The sequence below is a fragment of the Tachyglossus aculeatus genome, chromosome 5 (genome assembly GCF_015852505.1).
Source record: "Tachyglossus aculeatus isolate mTacAcu1 chromosome 5, mTacAcu1.pri, whole genome shotgun sequence".
NCBI classification, from domain to species: Eukaryota; Metazoa; Chordata; class Mammalia; order Monotremata; family Tachyglossidae; genus Tachyglossus; species Tachyglossus aculeatus.
In genome coordinates this window covers 96,531,954-96,542,831 of record NC_052070.1, presented here as the reverse complement: position 1 = coordinate 96,542,831, position 10,878 = coordinate 96,531,954, and the positions used below count along the sequence as shown (strand labels likewise).

At 52.4% G+C, this 10,878-nt stretch overlaps 1 protein-coding gene across 2 annotated transcripts in view; it reads right to left on the bottom strand.

Annotated features, from left to right (window-relative positions):
- Positions 1 to 516: 516 nt before the first annotated feature.
- Positions 517 to 10,878, bottom strand: part of RGMA (repulsive guidance molecule BMP co-receptor a) — a 43,949-nt gene continuing 33,587 nt past the window's right edge. For both annotated transcript variants that reach the window (XM_038746985.1, XM_038746984.1), the window contains exons 3-4: positions 7,481 to 7,992; positions 517 to 3,750 (exon numbers count right to left, since the gene is read on the bottom strand). In XM_038746985.1, the coding sequence (XP_038602913.1) occupies positions 3,049 to 3,750; positions 7,481 to 7,992 (1,214 nt within the window). In that variant the 3' untranslated portion in view covers positions 517 to 3,048. The remainder of the gene's footprint in view (positions 3,751 to 7,480; positions 7,993 to 10,878) is intronic.

Genomic DNA, 10,878 nt, shown 5'->3' with positions numbered 1-10,878 from the left:
GGACTGTGTCCAACCTGTTAGCTTGCATCTGTCCCAGTGCTTAGTCCGGTGCCCGGCATATAGTGAGTGCTTAACAAATACCATAAAAAAGGCATGACTTGTGTCCTTGGTGCTCCTTCCTGCTTTCAATTAGGACAAGGAGTCTAAATCTCTCTTTCTAAATCCCACCAAAACAAATGATTTTTTGATAGTTCCTCCAATCCAGCCAGAGTCACAATAGGCCGACATGGAAGAGGGATTGGATCTAGTGGTTAAAACGGGAAGTGAGGGGGATGGAGGCTTTAGGGGTCAGAGTTGAAAGTCTTTTCCTCCTGCTCCTGTTTTACCGACCATGGCAAGTAACCTCCCTAAACACACACACACACACACACACACACACACACTCTCTCTCTCTCTCTCCCTCTCTCTCTCTCTCTCTCAATCACCAGCACTCATCTACATATTTTGAGTCAAGCATCCCCTAATAAACTTTCTAATCTCCGAGGCAGTCCCCAAGAAAGAGACACTTTTCTCAGATGTCAAAAAAAAAACCCCAAACTTTACTTGCATTTTGTTGATCAATAAATAATTTACAGTATGTACACGTGGTGACACTCCTCATAGGTCTTACACACATGGATGTGGTGAGGTGTCTTCACCTGTAACCAGAACACGGTCAAACACAACTAAAATAAAGTGCTTCACTTGTTTAACTCCTAACAAAGGGCAATTCCACCAACGAGCAAGCAGGCATTCTCCATCCTCCTCGGCTATGTGGCTTTGGCAGAGAGAACTAAATGGCTCAGAACCCAGCGAGCTCTTATTGTATGGGGAGGGCCTCAACTCCCCTCTAAATCAATATTGGGAGCAACCAAGAGGAGCGTTGAGTCAGTGCATGGAGGGGGTCCTGAAGAAGGGCCATGCACCAGGGAGCAGGCCCTGCAAGGCAGAGACCCTTCCTCAAGATAACCTGCACTGACCAACGAGGCAGAACACCCCTTTCTTGTTTGGGGGAGCAGGAGGTGTCACTGAAAAGCCTGGGCCCAGGGGCTGCTGGGGCTACTAGGGGCTGGGATTGTGGGTCTTGGAGCTGGTTCCCAAATCCTAAGGAAAACCCACCTGTTTCACCATGGAAAGGGGGCTGGGATGACTGGTAATCTGGCCTGCAGAAGACAGAAGAACCCAAGAGGAGAAAGCCAGAGGAGAGAGGGCAAAGGAGCAATTTCCTCCCTTACAGGATTGGGGATGTACAGGACTGAAAACTGAGGCAGGTTCCCTGCTATCCACCCCATCAGAAACCGGAGTGCCCCTTCCAAGGCCTGGGATGGAGCAACTAGGAGGACCAGACCTCCTCCCTGACCCACCTTCTCTCCTCATGTCCCAGAATTCTGAGTGGTGGGTTGAAAGAATGAAGGGGACATCCTGAAACATCTCTCCTCTGAGGCTTGTCCCATGGTTGCCATTCCTGGGAGGCCAGCAAATCCTCTGAGGCCAAGAGGCTGAAAAAACGGAGGTGAACAGGGCAGGCCAGCTGGCCCCATTGCTTGGGGAAATCTCTGGGTTGGCTTTGCTGCCATACCCCTACTCTACATCTCCCTATCAAGAAACAGTTGCCACCACCACACGAGGAAGGAACAGAAGTAGTAAACACATCTTTTCTCTGCTTAAACATTGAAAACCAATTACATCTCTTCATATGCACAGTCACATAGGATCAATGTGAAGGGTTCTATATATTAGAGACAATATAAATTACATCCAAGACACAAGTTGCGTTTCCCTACTGCTTTACAAATGGTGTTTCTCTATCTGGTAGGATGTGACGGATGGACGCTGGCTGGGCCTGGAACCCCTCCCTGCCCCCCCAACAAACTCTCTAGGATCCTTGCTCCTGGCTCCTGGGTCATCGTCCAAAGAGAGACACCTGGATGGCCAAAGACAATATCACTTGGAGGATCCAGGGACGTCTATTTGGATGGCACCCACTGTTTCCCTGTTGGCATGTAAGTAGGGCCATGAGAGCTACCTGCGACTACTGGGCTCTGACGAATCTTGCACTTCCCCTCCCCGGATCTGCACAGCTCGGCTGCCACTGATCTCAGGATCATTGCACCACTTCGGGGGGAGGGAGGGAAGCGCTCGGAGTGTTCTGACCATCCCTGGGTGTGTGCCCAGACCAGGGTTCAGTGTGGGCATTTGGATGGCCACTTGGGCCTGGCTGGATCAACCTAGGTATCTGTAGGGGTGCGGGTGGCTGGACCTGGACGTACGTCCAATGTGTGAATCAGTTTCAGTGCATGCCATGTCAAGGGTGCATGTTTCAGTGCACACTTGGCTGTCAAGCTGTGTGTGTATATGCTTGTGTAAGTGTGTGTGTGTTTGAGTGTGTGCGTGCATGAGCACAGAGGAAATCTCTGAATGGGGTGGGAGGGCTGGGAGATGGTGGTCTGTCTTTCCAGGACTTTCAGCAGAGAGGATCATGTGGTTTGCACATTCATCCAGTGGACCGGTGGGCAATGGGTGTAAGGAGAGGGGAGGGGGTAGGAAAGAAGACCATTTGACACCCCCTTCACTGTAATGGCCAAATAGCAGTCTCCCGTCCCCAAACATGAAGCTTACCATCACACACGCAGGATCCCAGTCATCACAGACCAGATGGCACCATGACAACAAGGTGGGGGTGGAGGGGTGTCAGAGGGAACTCAACCTGTCCTCAACCGCCCAGGCTTAGGTGTTTTAAGGGGAAGGAGGAGAGGGAGATGGGAGGGCAAAGGAAAGTCGGTGTGAAATAACAGTCCCCGTGATACTGGAGAAGACCGGCCCACTTCTCCAGGGTCTCACATCATTTTCCTTTGGAGGTGTCGAGCTAAGGGATTGTGGAGGAGGTAGCCCTGGAGGGAGGGGACTCCCAGCTGATCGTGAAAGCCTCCTCTTTCCCCACAACCTCAGACTAGACCCAAGAGGGCCCGAGTTCTCAGAAAGGGCAGCCACCATCCCCGCTCCCTTCTCCCTCCCGCTCAGCTCACTCGACTTCAAGCTGGACACCTATAGGCCCATACTGGCCGACACCTAGAGGCCCACAGATGCCCATGACCCCGCCAGGGCTCCGAGGGCCAGGAGCGGGGCCCAGGACGGGCCCGAGCACGTGGCTCCTCCCGCCAGGTCCCGAGTCCTCTCGTACAGGTGCAGCCGGTCCTTGTCGGAGTGCAGCGACTTGACGTCCTCGAACGCATAGTATGCGGCCAGAGTGAAGTTCACGTCCCCTGTGGTCAGGAGGTCGAACACGCAGGACTGGAAGTAAAGGTCCTCCACGGGCAGCTTCTCCCTGCACTTGGCTGTGGCCATCTCGTAGGTGAAAGCCGCGGGCGGGGCCGAGGCAGGGAGACTGGGGCCTGGGCGGTGCGGCCCCCGGCTCTCAGCGGCATGGAAGGCCCGGAAGTCAATCTGCTGGCTCAGAGGGCAGCCCCGGAGGCACAGGTAGAGGCCCTGACCATCCCGGTCCTCCACGGCATTGACCACCTCCTCGGGCATGCGCACAGCGAAGGTCAGGTAGCGGCCGACCTGCCTGACCACGATGGTGGTGCCGATGTATTTGGCCTGGATCTCCACGTGCTGGCCTGACACCTTCTCCGTGATCTTCAGACTGTTGGCCCCGTGCTTGTCGCCACCGTTCTTGGAGCCGTCGGCGAAGGCGGCCGGGAGCTCATCCATCTCCGCCTGGTACACCTTCTGCTCCACACACTCCTGGAAGCTCTTGAAGATGATGGTGAGCTGCCAGAGACAGAGTGGGAGAGACGTTGTTAGGAGGTAGGCAGGACTGACCACTCGCCTCTGTTTCTGCTTGGAGCTGAGAGGAGCTCCACCAACTCCTGCTTAAAAGGACCCTCTTTGAGCATGGGGCTGTGTGGACTCCTTAGACCTCCTGAAACATCTCCAGAACCTCCCTGTGCCCTTCCCCATGTCCAACGGATGTTCTGACTATTCCCCTCTCCTCCCACTTCTTCCCTTTTACATGCCCAGCAAAGCCCAGCTCGGACTCTCTGCTCCCATCCAGCTAACTTTCTTACTGTGCCTCGTTGTTGGCTCTCCGGTCTCAGGACCACTGCCCCAATCCCTTCCCCTTTCTGGTGCTCTCACTCCCCAAATGTCCCAAGCCCCAGCTCTCCCCTTTTCCAAGAATTTGGAACTTGGGTCCAAACAGTTCCAGAGAGCACAGTTCACCTTCTTTCTTTCCTTCTTAAAAACCCATTTACTCCATTAACCAACTCTGTTGAATTGTATTTTCCCATACATTTAGTACCATGCTTCATACACAGTAAACACTCAATAGATACCACTGATGGACGATTGATGAGCTATGTCCCAATCATTTACCTCCTCCTGGTTGTAGCCAATAGCTCCTGCTTGTATGTACCCTCATCCCCACCAGCCTGGCCCACCCTCGTGTGGCTTCTGGGTCCTGCACTCGAGGCACCACTGGAGCCCATGGCAGGAACAGGAAAAGCTGGTTCCGGGTCTAACAACCATCTCTCCTGGAGACAGTCCCCTGGAAGGCTGACAAACTCCCCGTGTGCTGCTGTTAGTCCCAGCGCCAGCAAAACCGACACAAGTAACAGCATGAAGGAAGTTCATCAAGGAACAGGATCCCCTGCCAGGTAACACTCTTTGCTCTGGTTCTAAGATCCTGGTGCAGCTTTCTTTTTCCTTTTTTTTTAAATTCATTCAATCGTATTTGTAACGTAATGGTACTTGTTGAGCGCTTACTATGTGCCAAGCACTGTACTAAGCACTGGGATAGAGGTAACATAATCGGGTTGGACAGAGTCCCCGTTACACACACCAAGTCAATGGCATTTATTAAGCTGTTACTATGGGCAGAGCACTGTACTAAACGCTTGGGAGAGTTCCATGTCCACAACGAGCTTAGAGTGTAAAATCCCCATTTTATAGATGAGGAAAATGAGGCATAGAGAAGTTAAGTGACTTGCCCAAGGTCCCACAGCAGACAAGTGGAGAGTCCATATTAGAACCTGGGTCCTCTGACTTCCGGGCCTGTGCCATTTTCACTAGGTCTCACTGTTTCACCCTTCACTGGGTGAATCTGGGGAGTGGAAGAGAACATTGACTCATTCCCTTTAGTATCAAAGTCATCCACGAGGGGAACTGGAGGAGGGGGTGAGAGTGGGGGCATCTGGCAGGCAAGGTGAGTGAATGAATTTACTGGGCTGAGTCCCACCATAATAACAGTTAATAATGGTATGTGTTAAATGCTTATTATGTGCAAAGCACTGAGGTAGATGCAGTACCATCAGATCTGACACAATCCCTGCCCCACATGGGGCCCACAGGCTACAGGAAGGGAGAATACATATTTTCTTCTCATTTTACAGAGGAGGAAATGAGGAAATGGAGACCCACAGAAGTGAAGGAGCCCACTGTTGGGTAGGGACTGTCCCTATATGTTGCCAACTTGTACTTCCCAAGCGCTTAGTACAGTGCTCTGCACACAGTAAGTGCTCAATAAATACGATTGATTGATTGAAGGGACTTGCCTAAATTCACCCAGCAGAAAGGTGGGGAGCGGGGATTAGATTCCGGGTCTCCTCACTCTCGGGCCCATGCTCTTTCCACTAGGCCATGCACAATACCACCATGAGGTAGCGGGAAAGAACACCACTGCCTTTTACCTGTCTTTGAACCCAAAGGGCAGGACTTGTCCTGAGAGAGAAACTGGGGGAGGGAGGCAGACTGTTACACCGGCTCAGGATGCTGAGGGGTTAACTGTGGTTATTGCATGCGAGACAAGTTGGAGAGAACAGAACTCCCCTACCGGGCAGATGGTTGGGGGCGCCTATCGCGAAAAATGCATTTTCAAAGAACCAGAAGGAATCATTGGCGGAGGTAAGGAAGGCCAGCCAGAACTGTGCTCTCTGGAACTGTTTGGACCTAAATTCTAGCTACTTTCTGGTCCCACTTCCCTGGGCCTGTGGCTAAGGAGCCAGGCTTCCCGGACGGGCCTTTCTGAGGCCTGCTTGGGGTGGCCACTGCCGCCTTTACCGGTTGTGGGTTCGGGTCCCTGCCTGGCTACAGGGAGGGGTCAGGGAAGAACCCCCAGGGCTGGTAGGGGGAAGTGAGAGCAGTCTCCAGCTCAGAGGAAAGACAACAAGGGTGCCATCACCCGTTGAGAATGGTGTGTGATTGGCAGAGTGTGCCGAGGATGCGGCCTTACTGTGGCAGAGCTGACCGGGACTACTGTCCCTCCCCTCCCTGCCCATCCAGCAGAGGAATCAGGCCCTCTCTGCCAGCCCCTAAGTTGCTTACAAATTTTAATTTAGTGAGGGGGGAAAAGAAAGCGAACAGAAGCTTCCTTGTGTGTGGCCTGGCTCTCCCTGCTGCTGTGCCTTCCAATGTTTCTGCACAGAAACACCAACTCCTCCTTAGCCATTTTGGGTTTTGGATGAAAAAAAGCTGGGTCTTCTCCTCCACCCACCAGCTGGGAAGCTTCAGCTGACAGGGCAAGTTGGGTTGGCAGCTCTGGGCCAGGAACCAGGGTACCTGGGTTCTAGCCTCAATTTTGTCCCTCCCCAGCCTGGACGGCAGGCAGAGGTCCTTCCTCCGTCCCACTGTCCGTTTCTCTGACCATAACCCGCGGCTAAGGACACCCACCATTCCTCTTGGAGTTTGAGGAAAAATGTTCGGCAACGGTGACCCTTGGTTAAAAAAAAGAAGGTCGAAGTCGACCCTTCTCCCGCTGCCCACCACCCACCTCCTGAAGGCTGTCCTCGACTTCAGTGGCATCATTCGACTACTGCTTCCCCACCTCCCGCCCTCCTGAGGGAAAATGCAGACGGTCAAGAGGCCCAACCACAACCGCTGCCTTTCCTGAACCTGAACCGCTGGGCACATTTTCCGCAGCCATTATTCTTTCTGGGACATAGCCACAATCGGTCTAGCACAGAGTCTCTCTCTCTCTTTCTGACGGCTACAGGGGCGAGTAAGGGCGAGGGGGAGACAGAGAAGGAGGCGACTTGGGTTTCAGGGCACCAAAGTGGCATTACGTAGTGGCAGCAGCTGGATGTGGGCTATATCTATGATTGATGGGGGACTGAGGGGTGGGAGGTGAAGGTAATGAATCTCTGGGGAGGTGAATTTCTGAATCAGAGGTCAAGGAGCTCCGCTCTAGAATGCAAAGCCAGGAACAAGCATGATCTCAGCCACAGGGTGTCTAGGGTGACCGACATCCTGGACAACCTAGAGACCTCCTACTCCTCAGAAGGGTCCCCTTCCTACCCTCCCTGCTGTTTCTCCCATCACTTTGGTGGTGGTTCAGCTCGCGCGCGCGCGTGTGTGTGTGTGTGTGTGTGTGTGTGTGTGTGTGTGTGTGTGTGTGTGTATTAACGGGAGCAACAGAGGTGAGGGCTTCCAGGGGAGGCTGGAAGCCACAGAACTAGGGCAGGAAGGGACGCGGCCCACTTGACCCTCCCAAGCGAATGCTCTTTACCTTGCTGGTGGCCGTGGCAGCAGATCCCGGCAGCACTGGGGTGTTGGTGACCTGAACGTTCAGGTAGTTATTGTCTATGAGCGGCCAGGCCCCCTGCACCTTGCAGGTCTGAAAGCGGTCCGTGAAAGTCCTGAGGTGGGGGTCCCCAAACAGGCCGCAGTGGGTGTAGTTGGGGGGTGCAGAGTGCTTGTGGAAGCTCTTCTCGTAGTGGCAGATCTCAGGGCTGTCTGAGCGCTCCTGTGGGTCGACTGGGGGCAGGGTGCGGAGGCGGGGCTGGGTGGTGGGGCCATCCTTGGAGCAATTGTGCTGGCTCATGAGGTCCTCTATGCCGTGGACGGCCGAGTGATAGGCCAGGTCCCCCCGGCAGGTGCGGGCTGTGCGCCGGGTGCAGTGGGCATAGGCCCGCAGGGCCGTGCAGAACTCCGGTGTGTCCTCGCTGCCCAGGTAGTGAGCCCCAGAGGTGGCTGTCCAGAACTCAGAGTTGCACTTCAGGATCTTGCACTGGGAGGTGGCTGCGGAGAAAACGAAGGAGCAACAGAAAGATGTCACTGTGGGAACAGGAGTCTGGCACTCATCTCCCCGTCCACCACACCGGGCGTCCCTGACTGGTCCACGGCCCAGGTGTGTGTGTGTGGTAGGGTGGTGGGGGGGGGGGGTAAAGAGGGGGATCCTCCCAGGCACAGGATGGCAGTGGCTTGGGGGCTGACATTTTCACTGTCTCTAGACCATGAGATCTTAGGGTGGAGGGAATGTGTTCTCCATGGCTTAATGGAAAGAGCCCTGGCTTGGGAGTCAGAGGTTGCGGGTTCTAGTCCCAGCTCTGCCACTTTTCAGCTGTGTGACTTTGGGCAAGTAACAACTTCTCTGTGCCTCAGTTACCTTATCTGTAAAATGGGAACTAAGACTGTGAGCCCCACATGGGCCAACCTGATTAGCTTGTATCTACCCAATAGTGCTCGGCCAATAGTAAACGCTTAACAAACACCATTATTATTACTATTGCATTGTAATAATAGTAATAATTGTGGTATTTGTTAAGCGCTTTACTATGTTTCAAGCATTGTTCTAAACACCGGGAAAGGTACAAGATATTCAGGTCAGACACAGTCCCGTCTCTCTCAGGGCTTCACAGGAGGAGAACTGGTATTGAATCCTCATTTTGCAGATGACGTAAATGAGACACAGAGAAGCTAAGTGACTTGCCCAAGTTCACCCAGCAAGCACGAGATAGAGCTGGGATTAGAACCCAAGTCCTCTGACTCCACTGATCAATGACTGACTGAATATGGTAGATGACCCAGGGTGTCAGAGGTTCCAGAACTGCTGAAATATGGAGAGTCACAGGAAAAATGTACAGAGAATTGTACTCAGGCAGGTACTAGCCCTGCCCTCCTGTACTGGCCACCAACCACAACTGTGGCCTGACAGTCAGAAGAACTAGGCTCTAATCCTTGCTCTGCCACTTTCCTGCTGTATGATCTTAGCCAAGTTACTTAACATCTCTGTACTTTGGTTTCCCCAACCATAAAATGGTGATTTAATAATGATAATAATTATGGTATTTGTTAAGTGCTTACTGTGTGCCAGACACTGTACAAAGTGCTGGGGTAGATACAAGCTAATCGGGTTGGATGCAGTCAGTCCCTGTCCCACATAGGGCTCACAGTCTCAATCCCAATTTTACAGATGAGGTAACTGAGGCCCAGAGAAGTGAAGTGACTTGCCCCGGGTCACATAGCAGATAAGCGGCAGAGCCAGGAATAGAGACTGGGTCCTTCTACCTGCTCTCCTTCCAGCTATGAGGACTGTGAGCCCTGTGAGCCCTGTGAGGGACAGGGACTGGGCCTAGTGGGCATATATTGTATCTATCCCAGTGACTAGTACAGTGCTTGACACATATAAGTGCTTAACGAATACTTCAATTATTATTATTATTCTGACATTATTATTCCGGTGGCCTCCTCAGTTCTGGGAGCACTGTAGTCCTTACCTCACCCTAATTAGGCTTTCACCCAAGATAGGATGCAATATGGAGATCAGAGAATGTCAGTTGAGAGGGACACGGCCCCCAGGCCTCTTCAGTATGTAGGGGGGTCAAGTAGCTTGGGTAGCCTTTCTCTGAGGGGTGAAGCCTCATACGCTCTGCTCAGTGAATTGGGAAAAAAAGGTTCTTTTAAAATCATACAGACTGTGTCCCCCTAAAACTGTCCCTTTTCTCATCTAGGACCTGGCCTTCACTTTGCCTTCTTACAGATATATATTTAGTCCAGCTGAAAAAAGGACATTCTCCACTTCATCAGCCATCCCCAGCTGGTCCAAACTGGACACTGTTATTCTCTTCCTGACTCACATCATCACTCTTGGGCCCTTGTCTCCACTCTGTCAATTCTCCGTGCAGATGGGGTCTCTCGAGAGATGTTTAGATGTCCTGGACCTCAATGCAAGCCACAGCCTGGACACTCCTGCTGCTGCAGGATGGACAGGGCAGCTCTGAGCAGGCCCTGGCTGAATGCTGCCTAAGGGGAGGGGGTGTAAAAATACTGCCAGCAGGTGGCATTCAATTGGGTCCTCAGTCCTGCTGCAAATCACCAGAAGGAACCTCTCCTGGAACCAATAATAATAATAATAATAATAATGGCATTTGTTAAGCGCTTACTAGGTGCAAAGCACTGTTCTAAGCACTTGGGATGATACAAGGTGATCAGGTTGTCCCACCTGGGGCTCACAATCTTAATCCCCATTTTACAGATGAGGCAACTGAGGCTCAGAGAAGTTAAGTGACTTGCCCAAGGTCACACAGCAGACATGTGGCAGAGCTGGGATTCAAACCCATGACTTCTGACTCCCAAGCCCGGGTTGTTTCCACTGAGTTACTCTACTTCTCTGAACTTCAATTCCAACGAATTCTACTTCAATTCCAATGAATTGGAAGGAATTCGGCGCTGAGCCCAATAATAATAATGATAATAATAATAATTGTGGCATTTTTCAAGCACTTACAGTGTGCCAGACACTGTACTAAGGGCTGGGATGGATACAAGCAAATCGGGTTGGTCACATTTCCAGTCCCACATGGGGCTCATAGTCTCAATCCCCATTTTACAGATGAGGTAACTGGGGCACAGACAAGTGAAGTGGCTTGCCCAAGGCCACGTAGCTGACAAGTGGTGGAGTCTGGATTAGAACTCATGACCTTCTGACTCTCAGGCCCCAGACTCTATCCACTACACCATGCTGAGTCTGTGCTTGCTTGGGGCCGTGGACCAGAAGGAGGGTGTGGGGAGGGACAAGCACCATGGCTACCCCAGGGGAACCAAGCCTCCAAACAGGTTGGGTCACAGGAAAGGCTAAGGAGAGGAAGAAGACTTGGAGGTTGTAGGTGTCTGATGGAAGATTGT